Source organism: Artibeus jamaicensis, unplaced genomic scaffold (genome assembly GCF_021234435.1).
Source record: "Artibeus jamaicensis isolate MK-2021 breed Jamaican fruit bat unplaced genomic scaffold, CSHL_Jam_final contig_548, whole genome shotgun sequence".
NCBI lineage: Eukaryota > Metazoa > Chordata > Mammalia > Chiroptera > Phyllostomidae > Artibeus > Artibeus jamaicensis.
This window is the reverse complement of record NW_026521883.1, coordinates 16,189,150-16,213,832: the sequence shown is the minus strand read 5'-3', so window position 1 is coordinate 16,213,832 and position 24,683 is coordinate 16,189,150. Positions and strand designations below refer to the sequence as shown.

The window sequence follows — 24,683 nt, the reverse complement described above, 5'->3', positions numbered from 1 at the left end:
TTTTACTTTGCTATATGTGAGAATTAAATTACTTAATGTGTATAAAGAGCTTAGAAAAGGACCTGTTACACAGTAAACACTCTATAACTGGTGATTATTTTTGGATAATGAAGATGAAGAGGTATGACCACGGAGAAAGTTTGCTTCATTTCTCTGGGCTTGTTTTCTTATCTGCTAAAAAATGAGAATTGGGACTTCTGGCCATGATGGAGGCATAGGCAGACACATTGCCTCGAGCAAGCAAAATAATGACCACAAATATTTAGAAATAAAGAAACAACCAGTACTGACATGAAACTGAACTGTACGGAAGTCCAACAACCAAGGAGTTAAAGTAGACACATTCATCCAGACTGGTAGGAGGGGCAGAGTCAGGCAGTAAGCAGAGAGGGGTCGTGGCAAAAAAAGCAGTGGTTGGTGGACCCTGGTCCACCAGGGGTTGGTGGGTCCTGGTGGGTGTGCAAGGCAGCAGCTGGTGGACGCAGCGAGGTGGCAGGATTGTGGAGGGGCACAGTGCCATAAGGCAGCTGACAAACTGGGTGGTCCCACATTTGCACACAGATAAACCAGGTGAAACTGGGGCGCAAGACAGTGCAACCCAGGGCTCCAAAGCAGGGGAAATAAAGCCTCAAAACACCAACTGAAATCACCTGTGGGGGTTGAGGTGTTGGGAGAGATTCCCAGCCTCACCAGAGAGCTCGGAGAGAGCAACGGGGTCCTAGTACATGCACAAGCCCACCCACCCGGGAATCAGCACCAGAAGGGCCCAATTTTCTTGGGGGAAGGGGCGGAAGGGATGATTGAAATCCAGCAGAGAGTGGAGCAAGTGCAATTGTTCCCTCTAAGACCCCTCCCCCACACACAGCATCACAGTACAGTTATGTGGGTTGACCCACCTGGGTGGACACCTAAGGCTCTGCCCCTTACTAAATAACAGGTATCCCCAGACAAAAAAGAAATGGCCAAAATGAAAGAACAGATCAAAGCTCCAGAAAAAATACAACTAAGCGACCGAGAGATAGCCAATCTATCAGATGCACAGTTCAAATTACTGGCGATCAAGATGCTCACAGAATTGGTTGAATTTGGTTGCAAATTAGATGAAAAAATGAAGACTATGTTAAGTGAAATAAAGGAAAATGTACAGGGAACCAAATGTACATGTGGGAAGGAAACTGGGACTCAAATCAATGGAGTGGACCAGAAGGAAGAAAGAAACCACCAAACAGAAAAGAATGAAGAAACAAGAATTCAGAAAAATGAGGAGAGGCTTAGGAACCTCCAAGACATCTTTAAATGTTCCAATATCCAAATTATAGGGGTACCAGAAGGAGAAGAGGAACAGCCACAAGTGGAAAACTTATTTGAACAAATAATAAAGGAGAACTTCCCCAATCTGGCAAAGAAAATATACTTCCAGGAAGTCCAGGAAGCTCAGAGAGTCCCAAAGAACTTGGGACCCAAGAAGGAACCACCAAGGCATATCATAATTACATTAGCCAAGATTAAGAGAATCCTAGAAGAAGCAAGAGATAAGGGGACAGTCAACTACAAAGGAGTTCCCATCAGACTGTCAGCTGATTTCTCAAAAGAGACCTTACAGGCAAGAAGGGGCTGGAAAGAAGTATTCCAAGTCATGAAAGGCAAGGATCTACACCCAAGATTGCTCTATCCAGCAAAGCTTTCATTTAAAATGGAAGAGCAGATAAAGTGCTTCCCAGATAAGGTCAAGTTAAAGGAGTTCATCACCAAGCCCTTATTTTATGAAATGTTAAAGGGACTTATCTAAGAAAAAGATAAAAAATATGAACAGTATCTAAGAAGATAAAAAATATGAACAGTAAAATGACGACAAACTCACAACTACTAACCACCACACCTAAAACAACAAAAAAACCAAAGCAAACAACAGAACAGGAACAGAACCACAGAAATACAGATCACATAGAGAGTTAGCAACAGGGGAATGGGGGGGCGGGAAAGGTAGAGAGAATAAGCAGCATAGATGGTAGGTAGAAAATAGACAGGGGAGGGTAAGAATAGATTGGGAATGTAGAAGCCAAAGAACTTATAAGTATGACACATGGACATGAACTAAAGGGGGGAATGTGGGTAGGAGAGGGTGTGTAGGGTGGAGGGGAGTAAAGGGGGGAAAATGGGACAACTGTAGTCGCATAATCAATAAAATATATCTTAAAAAATGAGAATTGGCCTCAAGTAATCTCTGAATTTTTTTTGAATCCATCACTCTCCTAACCTCAGTGAAAACAATATGCCATACAAAACTTTTCATTTTAATGTGCCAGTCATAATTCTGAATATGATAGAATATGAAAATTCTGAGCTAGAAGGGTCCTTAGATGCCAGCTAGATGTACATCTCAATTCTGACAGAAACTCAGAGGCAATGGCCTAATTACAAACTCAACTCACAAGTACCCCAAACCCACAAAGAGATAATCAAAGGGGTAAGGGAAGAAAAACACTCCTGGTGTTATGGTGTGTCCTTCTTGCCCTTACAGCTGTAGGTGTAAATGTATACAACAAAATGTATACAACATCAGACTGACTCCTTTCATAAAAATATTATACATGAGGATTAAGGTTCTAGGTAAATCTACATACTTTACTATGAGGTTGACATACATTTATATCAGGATGGTTTAAAAAAAATTTTTGGAGTTGAGTTCCGATTGTGAACCAACATATAAACCCAATTACAATTTATAATTGCCTCTACAAAAAATGTACATCAAATTCCAAACAGACAATGTGCAAATAAGTGACCTTCATTTGAAGGTCAAGTTCACATATTTCCACTGGAAATATGATGTCTGTCCAGAAAGTACCCAGCCATGTAATATGAAAAATAGAGACATTTATTGAAGATACAAGATACAGGAAACATTGTACATAGGAGAACAGTACCTCAGTCTCCTTCAAAGTAGGCACCTTGGGACCTACTTTGATTAGTGATTAGTAGGCACAGTTCTACCAATCACTGTCCGCTGCCTTGTATTTTCCTGAATCTCATCAATAGTCTGAAATCTCTTCCCTTTCAAGGGTGATTTTAGTTTGGGGAAAAGCCAGAAGTTGCAGGGTGCCAAATCTGGGCTAAAGTGAGGCTGAGTCACCTGGGTGATTTAATGTTTTGCCAAAAAATTCTGCACAAGGTGTGATGCATGAGCAGGTGTGTTTTTGTGATGAAGCTGCCAATTATCAGTTTCCCATAGCCCTGGCCTTCTGAATCATCTAAATAGTTTCTGTGGAGGAATGGTCAAGCTTAACCCAAAATCTGATGCAGATTCATCACTCTGCTTGCTCAGTCATTTTGAATGTGATGGTCATACAATACACATACTCACTCAACAGTACCACCCCCCACTGACTAGTACAGTGAAGTTGTCACTGTTCACATATGCACAGTCCAGTCTACTCTCCTTGGCTGCCAGTTACATCAATGTCATGGAAACTGTTCTTGTTATATTAACAATGGTTGGACTTTCTAGACAGAGCTTGTATAACTAGAAAGTGAAATTTCTCAGTCAGAGGGTAGACTATGTTCAAACTTAGTAGATGCTGCTTTCCCAGTGATTTGTACAGTATTACACTCTCATTAACAATACCATAGCACTATTTACCCACTCTCATGGGTACTTCATACATCATTGGGATTTTAAGTTATGTTTCCCTATTACTAATGGAACTGAGACATTTTCATATGTTGTAACTTATATACTTCTGTGAAATTCTTGTTCAATATTTTTTGTCCATTTTAACACTGGATTATCTACTTCTTACCCTTGTATAAAAGTTCCTTATATATTATGAATACAAGTCTCTTGTTGGTTATATACATTGCAAATATCTCTTTCCAGTCTGTGGTTACTCTCATAGTTGTTTCTTTAGATGAAGAGATGTATCCTAATTCATCAATATTTTTCTTCATTGTCAATGACTTTTACATCACATTTTAGGAGATACTGCCAACCCCATAAAGATATTATATTGGTCTCTCAGAGTTTTGCTTCACCACTTTTAGACTACAATTTTTCAGGAATTAACTTTTGTGTGTGGCATAAGGGAGAAACAAGTGCATTTTCTTCCATGTGGATATGTAATTGATGCAGCACCATTTTCTTAAAATGTCTATTTCATCTAATGCTCTGCAATGTCCGTTTCATCATAGTTAGTGTGCATCATCAATGCATGTATCTGTTTTTGGATTTTCTATCCCATCCTTCCTCAACTGCCTCACAGAAAATTAAGTGATTTGTATTTTTAATTTAGAGACAGTATATAGCTGATATTATTTTAGGTCGGAGGTGAGCTAATTCATTGCATATATAGTAGTATCTCAGTACTCACCATTAATTTGTTCCAGAACTCATGATGAGTACTGAAATCGACAAGCACTGAGCAAGCAACAGGTGATGAAGCACGTTGTCTCGGGAGGCAGTGTTGTGACTCATACAAGTTCTAGTGAGTGTCATGAGTCTGAAGCAAGCACCGAGTGCTGTAGCATTTTTTTTTTCATCAAAATGCAGTGAGTACAGGGTTTAGCAAGTTCTGAAGCTGATGAGTCCAAGGTATGACTGTAATGGAGACCTTATGTCATTATGGCCTAAATTTTCTGGCTGAGAAGAGCTTCTCTATTCTACTCCATCAATCCATTTCTTTCCCTTGCTAAAACCACAGTTTTAATTATTGTAGCTTTAAAATAGGCACTCAGATACTGGAGGAGAAGTCTCCAGAGACTTCCAGTCAAGATGGCAGAGTAGATAAACACTGTGCTCACCTCCTCCCATGACCATTTCAAAATTACAACTAAATTATAGAACCATAATTAAGGACCACCAGATGACTAACTGAACAGAATTCCTGTAACTAAGGATATAAAGAAGCCGCCACATCAAGCCACCGGCAGGAAGGGTGGAAACATGGAAACGGCAGGTCCCACACACAGTGTGGTGATTAAGAATTGGGAGGGATATCGTGGCTACAGAGGTTCACCATAAGGAGCAAGGGGTCCCAGCCTGGGACACTTGTGCCCAGAAGAGGAGTCCCCATAACATCTGGCTATGAAAAGGAGTAGGGATTGCATCCAAATGAGACAGAGGGCTGCTGGAGACCAAGATGTTCTGCTTGAGGAGCCCATACGTGGACTCACTAGCTCAGGACTCCAATGCAGGCGCAGCACGTCAGAAAGCACTAGAGACATAATACAGGGAGGAACTGAGTTGACTAACTCAGGGTGAAGTTGGAGGGGAATGGGTCAGGGCAGCTCTCCCCAGGGACAGAAGCACTGGCAGATGCCATTGTTTTGTTTTGTTTTTTTCAAATCCACACCCAAGGACATGTTTATTGATTTTAGAGAGAGAGAGAGGAAAGGAGGGGGAAGAGAAACAGCCATGTGAGAGAGAAATATCAATCAGTTGCCTCCCATATATGCCCCAATCAGGGATTGAGCCTTGAAGCTAGGTATGTGCCTTGACTAGGAATCAAATCTGCAACCTTTTGGTTTATGGGATGAAGCTCCAAACAATTGAGCAACCCAGCCAGGGCAAGGTGCCATTGTTTCTTAGTTGAGCACTCCTCTCACCCAGCCATCTGAGCTCTCCATTTATCCAGTTGGTGATATTCTGAAACTCTGCCTCATCCAACTCAAATGCTCAACCTGAACCTCTTTCACTGTCTTTCCCACATAAGCGCCCTGCCTCTGCTCATGCTGCAGACTTTTGTAAGTTCTATGAACCTCCTAAAAACAACAGTTGGCCTCAGTATACCCTCAACCTCTTGCTCATCAGTCCCAAGCCAGGCCCAGTCTCAACTTGCATTATAAGTCCCATCAGGTGGCCTTCAAGCCTGGCATGAATGGCATTGACCTCAGCTCACATCCTGGTGTCCACCACAGGGTTCCAGCTGTACCAGTGGCAGCCAAACTCAGTTCACAACATAGCATCTCACAAAAATCTCAAGCATGGAACAAGCAACCAATCAGAGATTACTTTGTACCTCCTTCTAGGTTGCCCCAAGCTGGTCAAAAGTGATGGCTGAACTTGACCTTACTGGAGGCAAGGCCACAAAACAAATTCCAATAAATTTAAGAATACTGAAATGATAAAGAATCTCCAATCACAATGGTATGAAACCGGAAATCAATTATAAGAAAAAAACCCTAAAACACACAAATGTGGAGGCTAAATAACATGCTACTAACTAATGAGTGGGTTAACAAGAAGATTAAGGAAGCAGTCAAAACTTACTTTAAGGCAAATAAAAAGGAAAATGTCCCAAAATCTAGGGCATATAGCCAAAGCAGTTTAATAGGGAAATTCATAGCAGTACAGGCCTATGTCAAGAAACAAGAAAATTATCAAATAAACAATCTAACCTGACACCTAAAGGAACTAAAAAGAACAGCAAGCAAAGCCTAAAGTGAGTAGAAGGAGGGAATAATAAAGATCAAAGTGGAAATAAACAAAATAGAGCCTAAAAAAATAGAAAAGAGCAATGAAACAAAGAGCTGGTTCTTTGAAAGGATATAGAAAATTGATAAGCCTTTAGTCAGACTCATCAAAAAAAAAAAAAACAGGGCCCAAATAAATAAAGTCAAAAAAGGAAAAGTGACAACTGACACCACAGAAATACAAATGATTATAAGAAAATACTATGAACAATTATATGACGACAAATTGGGACAACCTGGAAGAAATGGATAAATTCCTAGAAACATGCAATCTTTCAAGACTGAATCAGGAAGAAATAGAAAATCTGAGTAGACAAATAACTGCAAATGAAATCAAATCAGTAATCAAAAAATTCCCTACAGCAGAAGTCCTACATTAGATAGTTTCACAGGTGAATGTTACCAAATATTCAAAGAAGATCTAACATCTATCCTTTCTGAAACTATTCCAAAAATTTAAAAGGAGAGAAGGCCCCCAAAAGTCCTTTTATAAGGCCAGAATTGCCCTGATTCAAAACCAAAGGCATTACCAAAAGAAAAAATTATAGGCCAGTGTCCCTGATGAACACAGATGCAAAAAACCTCAACAAAATGATTGCAAACAGAATTCTTCAGTACAGTTAAAAGGTCATACACAATGATCAAGTGAGATTTACCCCTGCAGTGCGAGAGGTTGGTTCAATATCTGCAAATCAATTACCCTGATGCATAATATAAACAAAATGAAGATAAACATCATATAATAACAACAGATAGAGAAAAAGCACTTGAAAAAATCCAACATGTATTATGATTAAAAAAATAAACTCAGCAAGGTGGAGATAGAGCAAACATACCTCAACACAATAGGGGCCATGTATATTAAACCCATAGCCAACATCATACTCAACAGTGAAAACTTAAACCTTTTTTTTTAAGATCAAAGATAAGGATATCCACTTTCACCATTTTTATTCAACACAGTTTTAGATGTCTCAGTCACAGCAATCAGACAAGAAGTGAAATAAAAGGCACAAAAATTGGAAAGGAAGAAGTAAAACTATCATTTTTTGCAGATAACATGATACTATAGAGAATTCTGAGAATTCCACCCCCCAAAAAAGAGCAACTATTAGAACTAATGAATTCAGTAAAGCAGAATACAAAATTAATATTGAGAAATTGGTTGCATTTTTACATACCAGTAACAAACAATTAGAATGAAAAATTGAGAAAATGTCCCATTTCAATTGTATAAAAAAGAAAAAATACCTAGGAATAAATTTACCAAAGGAGGTCAAATACCTACACTCAGGAAACTGTAAGACACTGAAGAAAGAAATTGAGAAAGACACAAATGAAAGATATACTGTACTCACAGACAGGAAGAATTAATATCATGTCCATATTATTAACGTCCATACTACCCAAAGCAATCTACAGATTCAGTGCAATCTCTATCAAAATACCAATGGCATTTTCCACAGAACTAGAATAAATTAATTCTGAAATTTATATAAAACTGCAAAGAACACTGAACAGCTAAAGCAATATTGAGAAAGAAGAACAATGTTGGTGGTATTAAGCTACTCAAAATCAAACGATACTACAAGGCTACAGTAATCAAAATAGCATGGTAGTGGCTTAAAAATAGATGCATAAATCAGTGGAACAGAATAGAAAGCCCTGAAAATAAACCCATGCCTATGTAGTGAAATAATTTATGACCAGGAGGCAAGAATATTCAATGGGATAAAGAGTGTCTCTTCAATATATAGTGCTGAAAACTGGAAAGATATATGTGGAAAAAAAAATGAAACTGGATTACTTTCTTATACCATAGGGAAGAATAAACTAGAAATGGCTTAAAGACTTAAATGTATGACCCCAAACCCATAAAATTCTTAGAAGAAAATATAGGCAGTAAAGTTTTTAATGTCTCTCTCAGCAATATAGCATATTCTTTTGGATCTGTCTCCTTGGGTAAAGGAAACAAAAGAAAAAATAAACAAATGAGACATTACCTAAGTTTTTACATAGCAAAGAGAGCCATCAACAAAGTAAAAGGCCAATTTATTGAATGGGAGATTATATTCACCAATGATACATTCAATAAGCAGTTAAAATTCAAAATATTTAAGGAACTCATACAACTTAATATTTAAAAAAACTCACAATCTGATTAAAAATGGGCACACAACCTGAACAAACATTTCTCCAAAGAAGACATCCGGATGGCCAACAGACACATAAAAAGATGCTCACTATCACTAATCAACAGGGAAATGCAAATTAAAACTACAGCGAAATCACCACACACCTGTCAGAATGACTCTCATCAATAAATCAACAAAACAACTGTTGGCAAGGATGTGCAAAAGGGGAACCCTATGCACCGTTGGCAGGATTCTAAATTAGTGCAGCCACTGTGGAAAACAGCATGGAGGTTGTCAAAAAGTTAAACACAGAACTACCATATGACCCAGCAATTCTACTTTGGGAATTTATTCAAACAGACCCAAAATACTAGTTTGAAAAGATATATGCACTCCTGTGTTCATTTCAGCATTATCTGCAATAGTTAAGGTATGAAAGCAACCTAAGAGCCCATCGATAGACAAATGGATACAGAACATGTGGTACATATATACAATGATGTGTCACTCAGCCACAAAAGTAAGCCAGACAGAGAAAGACTAGTACCATGATTTCACTTATGTGTGGAATCTACAAAACAAAATATACAAACAAACAAACAAAACAGAAACAAACTCAGATGCAGAGAACAGACTGATAGTTGCCAGATGGCAGGGGCACTGGAGAGATGGGCAAAAAAGGTGAAGGGCTTAAGAAATACAAATTGCTAGTCATAAACATTCGTGGGGATATAAAGTACAGCGTAGAGAATATAATCAATAATATTGTAATAACATGTATGGTCACAGATGGGTATTAGACTTATCAGGATGATTACTTCATAAGATACGTGAATGTCTAATCACTATGCTATACACCTGAAACTAACATAATAGTGTATGTCAAGTGTAATTTTGAAAAATTTTTATAGTTTTGTCTGAGTTTTTCTTTTGCTTAATTCCTTCCAATTTTATTCCAGCCTTCTAGCTCCCCGCCCTTTTTTTTAAAGGTGAAATTTTATTTAGAAAAAAAATTCTTGACCACTTTAACTCCATGTACAATATTTACTTCCTATCTCACTTTTGTTATAATTTATATTTTAAATCTTTACATATATTAAACCCCAAAAGACATAATAAATTATTTACATATTCAAATTACCTAGATTTACTATTTGTTTATCTTACTGAAGCTCTGAAATTAATGTTGGGATCATTCATTTCCTCTACCTGAAGGAAATACCTGAAAATGTTATTTTTTTATCCATATCATATACTTAGTATTCATAATTAATACCTTTTTTTGGTCTCAGAAAACCTGCATTTTATTTTTTTAAATTATTTTATTGTTGTTCAAGTACAGTTGTCTGCATTTACTCCCCACCCCAGCCATCCCCACCTCCCTCCCCTGATCCCACTCCCCTTAGTTTTGTCCATGTGTCCTTTATAGGTGTTCCTGAAAACCCTTCCCTCTCCACCCCCCGTTATCCCCTCCCACATCCCTTCTGGTTACTGTCACATTGTTCTTAATTTCAATGTCTCTGGTTATATTTTGCTTACTTGTTTGTTTTGTTGATTAGGTTCCAGTTAAAGCAGAGATCATATGGTATTTGTCCCTCACTGCCTAGCTTATTTCACTTAGCATAATGCTCTCCAGTTCCATCCATGCTGTTGCAAAGGGTAGGAGCTCCTTGTTTCTTTCTGTTGCACAGAATTCCATTGTGTAAATGTACCACAGATTTTTGATCCATTCATTTAGTGATGGGCACTTAGGTTGCTTCCAGCACTTGGCTATTGTAAATTGTGCTGCTATGAACACTGGGGTACATAGGCTCTTATGGACTGGTGTTTCACTGTTCTTAGGATATAATCCCAGCAGCATAATTGCTAGGTCAAAAGGCAGTTCCATTTTTAGTTTTCTGAGGAAATTTCTATACTAGTGGCTATACCAGTTTGCATTCCCACCAACAATTAATATCTTGATTATGTGTCTGGAATACAATTGTACTGGCATCAGCAATGAACAGGTTATATATTTAACAAGGAAAGACTATCTCTGTCTCTTCTTTGAGCTTGTTTTTGTGGAAGTTAAATACAAATTATATATGAAATATTGTTTTTGCATGTTCATAAATACATTTACTATGTACTAAACATGTAGGTGCTAATAATGCAATAAATATAAATTGTATAAGTGATTATAATTTAATTACAAATGGTAATTATTATATAGTTAATGAATAAATTTTGATAATTATAAATAAGTAACTAATAATTGTGTTATTAACTATAATTATTCATTAATTTGTTCTACACTTAACATAAGATTTCTAAAAATGGGCAGTGAGTTTCCCAACTCCAGTTAAAAGCACTGATACAATTAAATTATTTTAAATATTTTCTTACATTAAAAAAATCATGTGTTCAAAAATCAAATAACAAAAGTCTCATGACTTATTAATGTAATTATTTTAAAAATAAATTTCAACTTTTAAAAAATTTACCCTGAGTTTTCCTTTCATTTTTGGGGTAAAATTTTATTTATTTAATTTTAGAGAAAGGGAGGGAGAAAGAGAGAGAAACATCAGTGAGTGGTTGTCTCTCATGTGTCCCCTACTGAGGACCTGGCCCACAGCCCAGGCCTGTGCCCTGACTGGGAATTGAACCCATGACACTTTGGTTTATAGGCTAGTGCTCAATCCACTGAGCTACACCAGCCAGGGATATCCTGAGTTTTGAAAATTATTTTAAATGTAAACAGCCTAATCTTAATATAGGTGACTTTGAGCACCACAGCAAACATTTCCATAGACTTGGCAATTTGGTGAACACACATTAGGAAATCAGTCCATTTTTGCATGTTAGTCAAAAATTTACCATGGCTTATACACAATATAAGATATCCTTAGCAGTTCTGCATTGCTGAGACACAGCATACGCTATCTGAAAGAATGTATAACTGAATTAGTTTTAAATTTAAAGAAAATTTTCACAAGGTATAGAATTTTAGATGGGCTATTTCTTTCAGTCCTTTAAATCTGTCTTCTAGTTTCCACTCTTGGTGCTGAAAATGCAGTCATAGTTTTTAGTGTTACTCCTTTAAAGGTAATAGTCTTTTTTTGTGTGGCTACTTTTCCTATTTTCATGATTTTTATCTACTGTTGGATTTCAAAAGTTTGACTATGAGTATAGGTGTAGTTTTTAATTTATTGTATTTTAACCCGTGGCTTTATGTCTTTCATAATTTTTGGAAATTCTTGGCCAGAACCTCTTCAAATATCATCGGTCTGCATCATCCTCTTTCATGTCTCACACCAGGACTAAAAGTATGTATTTGTTAGACCTTTCCATCCTACCTCTTTCACGTTCTCCAGCATATTTTTCTATCCTTTTGTCTCTCTGTGCTTTATCCTGGATGCTTTCCACTAACCTGCTAACACTTTATCTCTTTATCTGTTTCAATCTAATAAAATCTAATTCAATTCTGTACTGTTGAAGGAAAGCAGACACCACAGTGCACAAATCTGAAGCACACAACTTGTAGAATGATGTCAAACACCTGGGCATCTGCTTATTGGTCAAGCTCTGCTTCACTTAACTCACTGTTTGGGGGAATCAGCAGATTACAAGCTCCAGGCTCACCATTCTGGTTTCCTTCCTCTCCTAGTTCTTTTACACTTTCTCCAGATGCTTTCTTCTCAGAGAGAATTTATCTGCATCACCTAGTCTACAACTGCTAGAAGTGGAAAGCTCTTCTATTTAAATCTTGTATCAGTGAATTAGACTCAGACATGTCTGATAATATAAAACTGCGAGTGATAGCTAACAATGATTGGAAAGTTAAAGTCCAGAAGGTTAGTCTGAGACTAGAATGACATGAAGACATTCTAAACATTCGCAGTCATTCTAAATCATTTTTAAGGAATAATCCCTTAAAAATTTTATAGACTTTAAAAGCTGTGGACATACAAAAATACACATGGGTTTATTTGCCAAACACATGATTTTTTAAAAATGTTACTGATTGCAGAGAGGGAAGGAGAGAGAAAGGGAGAGAGAAAAACATTGCTGTGAGACAGGAACATGGAGTGGCTGCCTCCCATGTGCACCCTGGCAGGGGATGGAACTCTAAACCTAGGAACGTGCCTGACCCAGAATCCAACCCCCAACCTTTTGGTGTATAGGATGATGCTCCAGCCAAATGAGCCACACCAGCAAGGGCCAAACAGATATAATTTAATGAGGCTTAAAGCCCCTGAAACTCATCCACGGCCGTAACATATTCTACAGAAACACTGCTGAGATAAAATGCAACAACTATCAAAGTAAATTTCCAGTATATTCACTTACATACCTGCAAGTACAGGCTGGGCATTTAGTTAGCCCTGAATTTTAATCAGAAGGGTGTCATGGCTGCCCCTAAAAAGTAATTCGATCTTAGGCAATATTAAGAAAACACACTCTAGATCAATATGGTTAGTAGTCCCATTATTAGGGGTACTAAGCAGTACCCAGAAGTGAGTGCAATGATACAAAGAAAGAAATCATGGGGCAATATTTTGTTAAGGAACACCAATAGTCTCCATCAGATCTACAGAGAGAACCTGGATGGTGAGCAAATAAAAGAAGGAGGGATATTTAACTTACAGAAGAAAACATTTAGTGGATTCATAAACATGAAAGAATGTCCTAAAGAAGAACTAATTTTTTCCATCTGATAGCAAAACAGAGATAAATGTGTAGAAGTTATAGGGAAATTAATTTTAAGATGGGGGGAAAAGATTATTCAAAATTAGTGCTGAACAAAAACGAAAATTCCTATCACAGTCGCTAGAGGTGCTGACCACCGCTGACCAGCCACGATCCAGAAGCACTAGGAGCAGTTTACGTAGGAGCATAAAAATTAAATGAGGCATCACCTAAGGTTTCTCTTAAGAGTTTCAATGAGTATTTTTTTTTGCAAGAGGTAATTTTAAAAATTATGTTTTGAGAAAAGAGCAGAGGGAACTGATTTTTTTTCACCTTAAATATTAACACTTTACTTCTAGAAATACAATTTCTTTTCTCAAATGAATATATAGAGGATATAAAGCCATAAGTATTTCAAGGCAAAATTAACTATGTACAATTATAAAAAGAAATTTCACTCTCAGGTACTAAGCATTACATAAGAGTTTAGAGATAAAAACTAAACAAATGAAATTTATAGACACCAATGTACCTGTTCTCTCTTACTTGCTGCCTCATCTTTTCGTCCTTTAGGCTGGCGTGTTTTAACTTTGCCAGTTCCACAGCCAGTTTTTCTTCCTGCTCACGCTGGAGTTCCTTCAGTCTTTTGTTTTCTTCTGCCTGAATAAAAAATGCATCACTTTAGTTAGTTATCTTCCCGAATCAGATTTTTTTTCATCAAGGTTGAATTTGTTTATATCAGAAAACTGCCGGTGCCTTCAGAACAGCAATCAAGTATTTGTTTTACTTTAAAATACAAACTACTATTTAAATAAATAATTTTCCAAATATTTCAGCATGGAAAACTTCAAACATCACCAATGGTTAAGAAAAATACGAAATTACACCCTCGGGTGGCCGTCGCTCATCTTCAGTGACTGCCAGTATTTCGTTAACCTTTTTTCTCTACTCTTCCATGCCACTCTTACTTTTCCTTTTCCTATAGTACTTTATTATATTTTTTAAAGATTTTATTTATTTATCGTTAGAGGGGAAGGGAAGGAAAGAGGGAGAGAAATATCAATGGATGGTTGCCTCTCGTGCGTCCCAGGATGGTTGCAGGCTGTGCTGGGAACTGGCCTGCAACTGCAACCCAGGCATGTGCCCTGACTGGGAATCGAACCATGATGCTTTGGTTTGCAAGCCCGTGCTCAATCCACTGATCTACACAAGCCAGGGCAAGTATTTTATTATTTAAAAAATTATTTGTGATCCTCACCCAAAAATATATTTATTGATTTTAGAGAGGGGGAGAGAAAGAGAGAGAGGGAGGGAGGGAAAGAGACATGGATGTGAGAGAGAAACATCGATTGGTTGCCTTTTCTACATGCCCCAACCAGCAACTGAAACTGCAACCTAGGTAAGTGCCCTGACTGGGAATTGAACCTGCAACCATTGGTTGTATGGGACAACACTCTAACCAACTGAGCCACCCTGCCAGGACTCTAGTGTATTTTAAAACAAATGCTAGCAATATCATTACCATGTGTATAATTGAGTATTAATCTGTACCTAGTAAGAATTTCTTCCTATATAACAACTATGCCATTAAAATGTCTAAATAATTAACAACAAAATAATTCCTTAGTAGAGTCTAATGCCTCATCCATATTCAGGTTTCCTCAATTGTCTCAAATATGCTTTTTAAAAAAAGTTTGTTCTAATCAAAATCCAAACAAAGCCCACATATTGCATCTAGTTATTATTTCTTTTAAGTCTCTTTGATTCTGCAACAGTCACCTCTTATATATATACTTTTTCCTTCCAAGCCACTGATTTGTTGTGGAAATTAGAACCCATCTCCCATAGAATGTTCCATTTCTGAATTTCGCTCATTGCATCCTGAGGATATTGTTTAACTTGTTTCCCCCTTTTGTACTTCCTGTAAAATGGTAGAGATCTAGAAGCTTGATTAAATTCTGCATCAAGGGAAGAATAAGCACATGATTGGATGTTCAACGTCATGAGCTACCAGGACATGCGAGTTAAAACTACAATGATATACCACTACATCCCTATGCGGATGGCTAAAATAAACAGAGTGGCAAAACCAGATGCTGGCGAGAAACTCCATCACTCACCCACACTGTTGTGTGGAGATGTAATAAGATACAGCCACTCTGACAAAGTGTGGTTGTTCTTTATAAACCTAATATGCCATTATTATACAATTCAACAACTGTACTCTTAAGCATTTATCATAGAAAAGTGAAAACATATTTATTTAAAAACCTGTACCCAAATGTGTGCAGCCGATTCATTTAAGAGTCAATACCGGAAATACCAGACATCCCTTAATAGGTGAATGGCCGGATAAACTGAGGTGCACCCGCACCACGGAATGCTGCTGGGTGACAGGAAGGAGTGGGGTATTGATACATGCAACAAGCTGGATGAATCTCTGGTAATTATGCTGAGTGGAAAAAACCCAGTCCCAAAAGGTTACATACAAACCGTTTGATCCCATTTAAATAATGTCTTTGAACATGTTCTTCATTTTAACAGCATAAAATCCACTTTTCACAGTTTACAACTTGGTAGTCCTTTAGTATACTCACAATATTGTCAACCATCACCACTACCTGGTTCCAGAACTTTTTTTAAAAATAAGACAATTTTTTTAGAGTTTTGCATTCACAGAAAAATAGAGCAGAAAAGAACAGAGTGTCCATATACCCTGTGTGTCCACACATGGACAGCCCCCCTCACTGTCAACATCCTGCACCACAGTGGCACACTTGTCACCACCAGCCTACACTGACATGTCATTGTCACCCAAAGTCCACCATTTACATTACAGTTCACACTTGGTGCTGTACATTCTGTGGGTTTTGACAAATGTACAATGACATCTACACACCACTGCGGTGTCATACACAGTAGTTTCATGGTCCCCAAATGCCTCTGTGCTCTGCCTGCTCATCTCTCCCTCCCTGAAACTCCTGACAAGCATTGATCTGCTGTCTACAGTTTTGCCCTTTCCAGAATGTTGGATAGTTGGAGTCACGCAGTGTGTAGTCTCTTCAGATTGGCTTCTTTCACTTAGTAAAATACATTTGAGGTTCCCCCATGTATTTTCATAGCTTGCCATCTAATTTTTTTTTAGCACTGAATAATATTCTATTGTCTGGATTATGTATCACTCACCTTCTGAAAGGTATCTTGCTTGCTTCCAAGTTTTGGCAACTATGAATAAAGCTGCTATAAACATCCATTTGTGGGTGGGTTTTTGCATGGACATAATTTTCAGTGTTTCAAAACATTTTCACCATCCCCCCCTCCGCAAAAAAACAAAACCCATACCGGAGAACCCACCATAGCCCTCATCCTCTGGCAACCACGAACGTTCTATCTCTATGGAGTTGTCCATTCCAGGTGTTTCATTTAAATGAAATCATACAACATGTGGCCTTTTGTGTTTGGCTTCTTTCACTTAGCATACATTTTCAAGGTTAATCCATGTTGCAGCAAGATTTAGAAATGCATCCTTTTTACAGCTGTATAGTAGTCCATTGTGTGGATATAATACATTTTGTTTATCAACTTATGGGCATTTGGGTTGTTTCCACCTGTTATCATGAATAATGCAGCTATGGGCATTCATGTGAAAGTTTCTGTGTGGACATGTTTTCAATTATCTTGGGTGTATACCTTCAGTGGAACTCCTGGGTAATATAGTAACTACATTGAACTTTTTGAGAAACTACCAAACTGTTTTCCACAATCATTACACTATTTTAGACTTCTGCCAGCAATGTAGAAGAATTTCAAGTTCTCTATAACTTTGGCAGTTTCTTTTTTAAAATTATAATAATTGTCCTGGCAGGGTAGCTCAGTTGGTTAGAGCATCATCCCCATATGACCAGATTGCAGTTCAATCCCTGTCAGGGCACGTACAAGAATCAATGCTTAAATGCTTAAATAAATATTGGAACAAAAAGTTGATGTCTGTCTGTCTCTTTTCAAATCAATAAAAAAAATAATCCTCATGGGTCTACAGTGGTGTCTATTGTGGTTTTGATATGCACCTCTCTAGTGACTAATGATGGTGAGCATCTTTTCGTACTTCTTGCTAATTTGTGTATCTTCTTTGGAGAAATGGCTGTTGAAATCCTTTGCCCATTAAAATTTTTTTGTCTTCTTGTTGAGTTGTATATATAATACTCGTGAAATGACAAAACTATAGAAACGGAGAACATATTAGTGATTACCAATGTGAGAGATGAGGTAAATGTGCAGAACAAACAGATGGGTTTGCTTATGAAAGAACAACATGAGGGATCCTGAGGTCACAGAACTCCTGTATCTTGACTGGGGTGCTGGATACACAGATTTACACACGCGATCAACTGTACAGAACTAAACACACATGCACATGCACACAAACACAACTCCAGTAAAACTGGGGAAATCTGAGTAAAACTGATGAATGGCATCATTATCGATATCTTGTTTGTGACATTGTACTTTAGTTTTGCTAGATGTACCACTGCGAAAAATTGGGTACAAAGAATATAGGATCTTTCTGTTTTATTGCTTATAACTACATATGAATCTACACTTATCCCAATAAAAATTTCAATTAACAAAAAGCAACAGCAAAGCAACTGGATCTCTTACACATTACTTGGGGAAATATAAAATAGTGCAGCAGCTTTGGAAAACAGTTTGGCAGTCTCATAAAATGAAATAACACACCTACCATATGACCCAACCATCCTACTCCCAGATTCCTATTCAAGTGAAAAGAAAGTTTGTGTTCATACAAACGTTTGTAATCAAAGTTTATAGCAGCTTTATTCATAATTGCCAAAAACTGAAAATAACTCAGATTTCCTTCAACTTATGAACGAATAAACAGTGGTAAATCCACAGACTGAAATACTACTATACAGTTCAGCAATTAAAAGGAATAATTCATGCAACAACATGAGTTGGAATCGAATGAACAAACTGAACTAGCAAGGCAAATGGGGACAGACTCATAGATGGAGAGCAGGGTGACAGCTAGCGGGGGAGGGGGAGTGAGGGAAAAGGAATTAAGTATTCAGGGGATGGGGTATAAGGGGACTAAATGGCAATGGAAAAAATACAATAAAGATTCAGTTTTTTAAAAAGAAAACTAATATAGCAAATGAACAATATTCTTTAAAACTGTCAAGATATGAAAGACAGAAAAGTGAGGAGCATTCATGTACTGGAGCAGACTAGGGAGACACGGCAACTAAATGCCATTTGTGATCCAGGAACAGAAAAAAAAAGACATCAATGGAAAAACTGATGTAAATCAGCATTTAAAGTCTGAATAAATCCTGTAATTTAGTTACCAGTACTGTACCAAGGCTAATTTCCTCATTTGAATAAGTATCCCATAAAGGGAATTCAGGTGAAGGATATACAGAAATTCTCTATACTATTTTAGCAGCTCTTCCATAAATCTAAATTTATCTCAAAATAAAGTTAAAAACTCGTGTTATTTCCAAGGTCCATCCACTAAAAGACCCGAAATCAATAACTCAAGAATAATGAGCATGTCTAGCACCCAAATTGCCTCTAAATATTATTTCCACTAAATGATAATACAACTCCTTGGTACAATAGCCAATTCCAGGTGTGAAGTAGAAATTTACAACATAAGCTGCCTTGTATTAGTCGGGACTTTCCAGAGAAACAGAACATGATGGAATTGGTTTAAGGGATTATGGAAGCAGGGAAGTCCCAAGATCTGCAGGGTGAGAGGGAAAGCTGGAGTGTCAGGAGAGCCAATGGTGTAGTTCCAGTCTGTGTTGTCGGAAGGACTGAGACCAAGAAAACTGATGGTGTGGTTCCTGTCTGAAGCCTGGCAGGCTTGAGACTCTGGAAGAGCTGATGTTTCCGTTGTGATACAATGTCAAGGGGAGCAACATCTGTGGAGCAATTGCCAAAAAGTTGTATATAAATCTAATAATTTAGCCTTTAAGGCTAATTTCCATGTAGAGGAAATGTAAGAGATAGGGGAACAAACTAAAGAAACCAATGAGGAAGTAAACAGATAAACAGCCTAGTTAACAAGCTAGAAACATGAAGTTAAAAAAATTAAGGATGACAAAGGGGCTGCCTTAGATGAAGAGGGACCTAATAGGCATAACAACCAAATGTGCTGTATGAACCTTGTTTGGACCCTGATTAAAACAAGCCACTTGAACCCTGGCTGGTGTAGTTCAGTGGATTGAGCATGGGCCTGTGAAGCAAAGGGTTGCTGGTTCAATTCCCAGTCAGGGCACACGCCTGGGTTGCGGGCCAGGTCCCCAGTGGGGGACACATGAGAGGCAACCACACATTGATGTTTCTCTCCCACTCTTTCTCCTTCCCTTCCCGTCTCTCTAAAAATAAATAAATAAAATAAAAACCACATGAAAAAGTAGATTTCTGACACAATAGAATTAGTAGATTTCTAATACCTTTTGCTTATGAAAAGGTATTAAATGATACCTAGAAGTTATCAATAATTCTGTTGGGTGAGACAGTGACATTATGTAAGAAAATATCTATTTTATAAGATGTAAACTAAAGTATGTACAATATAGTTGACAGGTTATCCAGGATTACCTTGAAAGCAAAATACAAAAAAAAATCTAAACCGAGGGATCTTGCTCAGGATTAAAAAAATCATGTCTAAGTTTCTGGAATTTGGAACTCAGAGAGATGGCTACTACTTTTAAAACTTGCCTTTGCCGCTTCCCACAATGTGCTACAAAATGTTGAACTTAGGAATGCAAAAAATACTGAAATATCAGATACCTCTTTTACATTTATAAGAACTCATTGCTTATTGGTTTCCCTTTTTCTCCCTTCCTCATCCCTTTAAATATTTAGAAATTTTGCTGAAAAATTATCTCCATATTTTAGGAGTTATATACATATAAATTGTACTTGAATTCTTCAAGGCAATATTTCAAAAATAAAAAATTACCAAGTAAATCTATACCTGATACATTAAGTGTTCATTTTCTACCACTTTAATAATATACATATTTAATCTCAGTAAATTCAAAAGGTATTACATTTTTGTCTTCAGAATTTTATGGAAGGCAACAGAACTGTATTTATGTGAACAAAATTGGTTGTTAGTAATTGTAGATTTCATATTTATGAAATAAAACCTGGGCTACTCTCTTCCTGGCATTATCCCAAGGACTTTGCAGGTATTAACTCATTTAGTATTAGAACAATCATATGGAGCAGGTACTGTTATTATTCCCATTTTATAAAGAGGCATAAAAAGGAAAAGTGCCCCATCCAAGTTTCCACAACTAATGTACAGCAGTAATAGAATTCAAAGACATAATCTAGCTCCAAACCCCAGCTCTTACTTCTACACTGGGCTTTCAGTGAGGTGTCCTTTGTCTGAAGGCGTTACCTACTCAATTCCAGTATATGCAGTTAGCATTCATTGTTTCCAAGGAGAAAAATAAAGAAAAAATGTTAAGAATAAATAGTAAAACTTACCTTTTGAATGGCCTCTTCCATATCTAACTCAAATTGTTCATTTTGTAATAATCTGAGGAATCTCTTGTGCTCAGCACGGGCTTCATTTTCATTCTGCACCATTTGAGTCCTGACTTGATTATCTATCTTTTTTAGTGTCTCAATGTACAATTGTTTGCTGTAGTTTTTATCTACTAAATTCTGGTGCTTTTCACTGACGCTCATTCTTCTTTTGGAATCCTGTAATGCCAAAAAAAAAAAAAAAGTATGCACGTTTTGGTGTTCCAAAATCTAATTTTTTAAAATATATTTATGTAAGTCCCAGGGACAAATGACAGAGAGATAGGTATCAGTAATAAAGCCAGGAAGGGGCTTTGGCTTCCTTCCTAAATTCAGGAAAATATACCATAATAAAAATGTAAAGATGGTAGGTAAATATATCGATATACCCATGAAGCAGGTAGGATCTGTTATTATTCCCCATCTTATAAATGAGGAAACAAAAGTAAAAGCAACTTTACAAGGTTGTTCAGCTCATAAACAGCTGCACTAGAATTGAAAAAAGTGCAGCGGAGCTCTCTATACACACGCAGCTCTTTACCACCACCCGGGGAATTCCTCCTCTCCCCATCCATTCCCACCTCTCCCCCAGGCGCCTTTGCAGTAGCCGTCCCCGGCCCCCAGCTTGGCCGTTAAGTGCCGCTCCGATGCCCAGGTTTTCCTAATATAGGGGTAATGGATCAACCCACTGCTAATTACTCATTCGCTCTCTCCTGGATTTTAATTTCCACTCATCATTTGTTCAGCGGTTCTTAATCATTTCCTAATGTTCCTGAAATTTGGTCAATAAGATTTTTACTGGGAGGTCTAATAGTGTCGGAAAAAAAGCAAACAGAGCTGGCAGCTACAGCAGAGTGGCCCTTAAGTAATCGCTCCTGAGGCCTCTGAAATCAAATGCAACCTTCCAACTAATTCTCAGGTTGAGTATTTCAAATTCTTTTTTTTTTTTTTGTTTTGTTTTAAAGCAGACTAGATCTAAAATACAACTCAATCAATAGATAGGCAAGTCGTTTCAAGACCTGGCCCCCACAAACTCCCTAACCCCTGCCCCAGCCTCTCACCATCTTGCTGGACAAAAATCCTCGTCCGTGGCTCCGAGGTGGGGTGCAGGGGGGTGCTGGGCACAACCTCCTACTGCAAAGGCGCAAACAACTGCAAGCTGCGCAGTCTGGCGTTTATGTGGTTTCCCAGCAACGACCTCCGAGGTGCCCCAGAATCAAACCAAGGTGCGGCCTCCCATTGGACAAGCAAGATCCAATGGGCTGCGAGCTTCTTGGGAGCTGACAGAGTTTGTATTACCGTAGGTCCACTGGCGGGAAGTCCGGATTTTACGTCCTGATGCAAACTCTTTAGGTAGCTCAAGATTTCCCTCAGCGGCTAAACTCTCTTGGTGGGGGTAGGGCACCAAGCTGAGGTTACTGTTTACATAGAAATACATAAATTCTGTTTTAGTACGTGAGGCTAAGGCCACTTTCCACACGCACAATATCTGCGCCCCCAATGCCTATTCCACCTGGGTGGATGATTGCCTTTGTCCTCAGCAGAGGAAAGCATGGTCACTGTCGCCCTTGCTGGGAAACTGTGAGGCGCGGTGGGTAGCTCGTGCTTGCCCAGAGCCTTCTCCTCACCAGCCCCCTCACCCCACTCGCCCCCCCCGCCCCCCCCCCCCCCGCCCCAAGCTGTTGCTAAACTTGGGGAATAAAATGTATGGGCCACATGGATATCATTCTGTTATGTAATACGTGGCCTGGGTACCAACGAGAAAAAATAACTAGGATGGCAGGATATAGGTCTGGTTTATTTTTATCAGCAGGTTAGACACTAAAGTTCATTTTAAACAGAAGAATGTAAGGACAGGAATGGGTCAGAAATTAGTTAAATATTGATTTTAGAGATTCTTAGGCATATTAAGAGAAACCTCATCAAAACTAAAAAGCAAAAGAAAATTAAGGCAGGAAGTGTGAAAACCTGACAGTTTGTGTTATCTAATTTGAAGTCCATCTTGTGTAGCAATATCTCTGCTTAAAGTTTAATAATAAAAAGGACTTTCAGTTTCAGCTTCAAAATATAAAAGGCTTAGAAGTCATCATTTCCATCTTTACTACCAGAAAAAGCTAAGTAAACTAGAAGTTAATCATTTTTCTGTGACTAATTATAGAACCAAGGTCACAGGGCAGCCCACCACCCTGAAATCTGGAGAGAGAGATGAAAACAGGGAGTCACTGCGAGACCTACTTGCCCAGAGCAGAAGCCACTGATGCCGTAAACCGAGACACTTGAGTGGTAATTTTGATGAATTGACAGACTGAGTGTGGACTAGCATGAAACTACTGGGGGCTGCAGTCTTAGGGAGGCCCCCACACTTTCATGGGTCTTGCCTCCGGGAACCCCAGCAGGTTCTCACAGTGTAAAACCAAAAGGATCTCCTCTGGGATGAAATGTGTCCAGAACCTTCTCCATAACAAAGGTCTCCGGTCCAGAGGAAACCATTTTACCAGAGCCTTATCCCGCCTGGCCATTTCTCCAACTATAGCCTCCTGCAGCCTTCCGGTCTCACCTAAGTGGAGAGAGACAAGCTAAGAAACACCTGTGAAGGTCACAGCCCTAAAATAGAGATTTAATTATAAAATTACAAGTGCTTTCCCTTTTCCAGGCTTTACCACAACACCAACAGTGCTCCAGGGTAATTACAGTTGGTTACAGCTGCGAGTGCTACAAAAACACACTCTAGCAAGAAATTCTTAGGGAAATCCAAGGGCAACAAGAGACAGAAACAAAATGAGGAGGAATTTGAAGTCTCTGGCACCTCCGGATACAGCAAACATTAAACACGGCCTAACTTCTAGCCATATAATACAAAAACCTCATACCTCACTAAAGCCTTATTTACCTCAGTTCCTGTTACCCAATAGGTCCAGGTTTCAACAAGAAAACTACAAGGCTAAGAGCAAGTTGCTATAAGGCAAGGAGGAAACACAGTGTGAAAGGCAGAGTAAGCACCAGAACTAAACTCAGCTTTGACAGATCTGGTGATTATTGAACAGGAATTTAACATCACTATGGTTAATGTAGGCAGAGTTCTAATGGAAAATGTGGACAGCATGCAAGAACAGGTGGGTAACGTAAACAGAGAGATGGAAACTCTAGGAAAGAATCCAAAAAAATTCAAGGAATCAAAAACACTAACAAATGACAAATGACTTAGACAAGCCAATCGGTAGACTGGACACCCATGAAGAGAGAATCAGTGAGCTTGAAAATATGTCAATCGAAACTTGACTACAGGGCATGCACCATGCAAAACATTTTGAAACCAGCATGCAACTCTTATGTGCATTTAGTCCCCTTAGTTGAGCAGCTTCCACACGAACTTTACCAAAGACATGGCTAATGTACAGCTTCTCATGAAGCAGCCTCCAATTAAAACTTGTTGGTTAGGCTGTTGCCAGAAATTTTTGTGTTGGACACTGATGCGTCCCAAGCATTTAAGATAGTGCCTGGCATAGAATTGGTACTAAACATTTATTCAATGAGCATATTATTGAAACTATATTAATGTTGTGCACATAGGAATAAACTCTACCCAGAAATAACTTTAAAGAAATACTATTCTTCAGAGTTTTGTTAATTTTATTTATATTTTCAAAGAGCAAACTTTTGTCTTTATTTCTTCTATTGTTTCTCTATTTTCAAGTCCATTGACTTCTGCTCTTACCACCATTAGTTATTTTTCTGCTTACTTTGGTTTTAATTTACTTTTCTTTTTATAGTTTCTCAGGGTGGGAGCTTAAATCCTTAAGACCATTCTTCTTTGAAAATACAAATTTATAAATTTTCTTCTAAGCT

General features: G+C 38.1%; 1 protein-coding gene across 2 annotated transcripts in view; it reads right to left on the bottom strand.

Annotated features, from left to right (window-relative positions):
• MNS1 (meiosis specific nuclear structural 1) overlaps positions 1–22,182 on the bottom strand; it is a 34,751-nt gene extending 12,569 nt beyond the window's left edge. The window contains exons 1-3 of one of the 2 annotated variants that reach the window (XM_053670165.1): positions 22,137–22,182; positions 20,799–21,017; positions 13,804–13,931 (exon numbers count right to left, since the gene is read on the bottom strand). In XM_053670165.1, coding sequence (XP_053526140.1) covers positions 13,804–13,931; positions 20,799–21,002 — 332 coding nt within the window. In that variant the 5' untranslated portion in view covers positions 21,003–21,017; positions 22,137–22,182. Of the gene's footprint in view, positions 1–13,803; positions 13,932–20,798; positions 21,018–21,898; positions 21,980–22,136 lie in introns of those variants that run through there. The other variant, XM_037151105.2, reaches the window with a different exon arrangement.
• Positions 22,183–24,683: the final 2,501 nt, after the last annotated feature.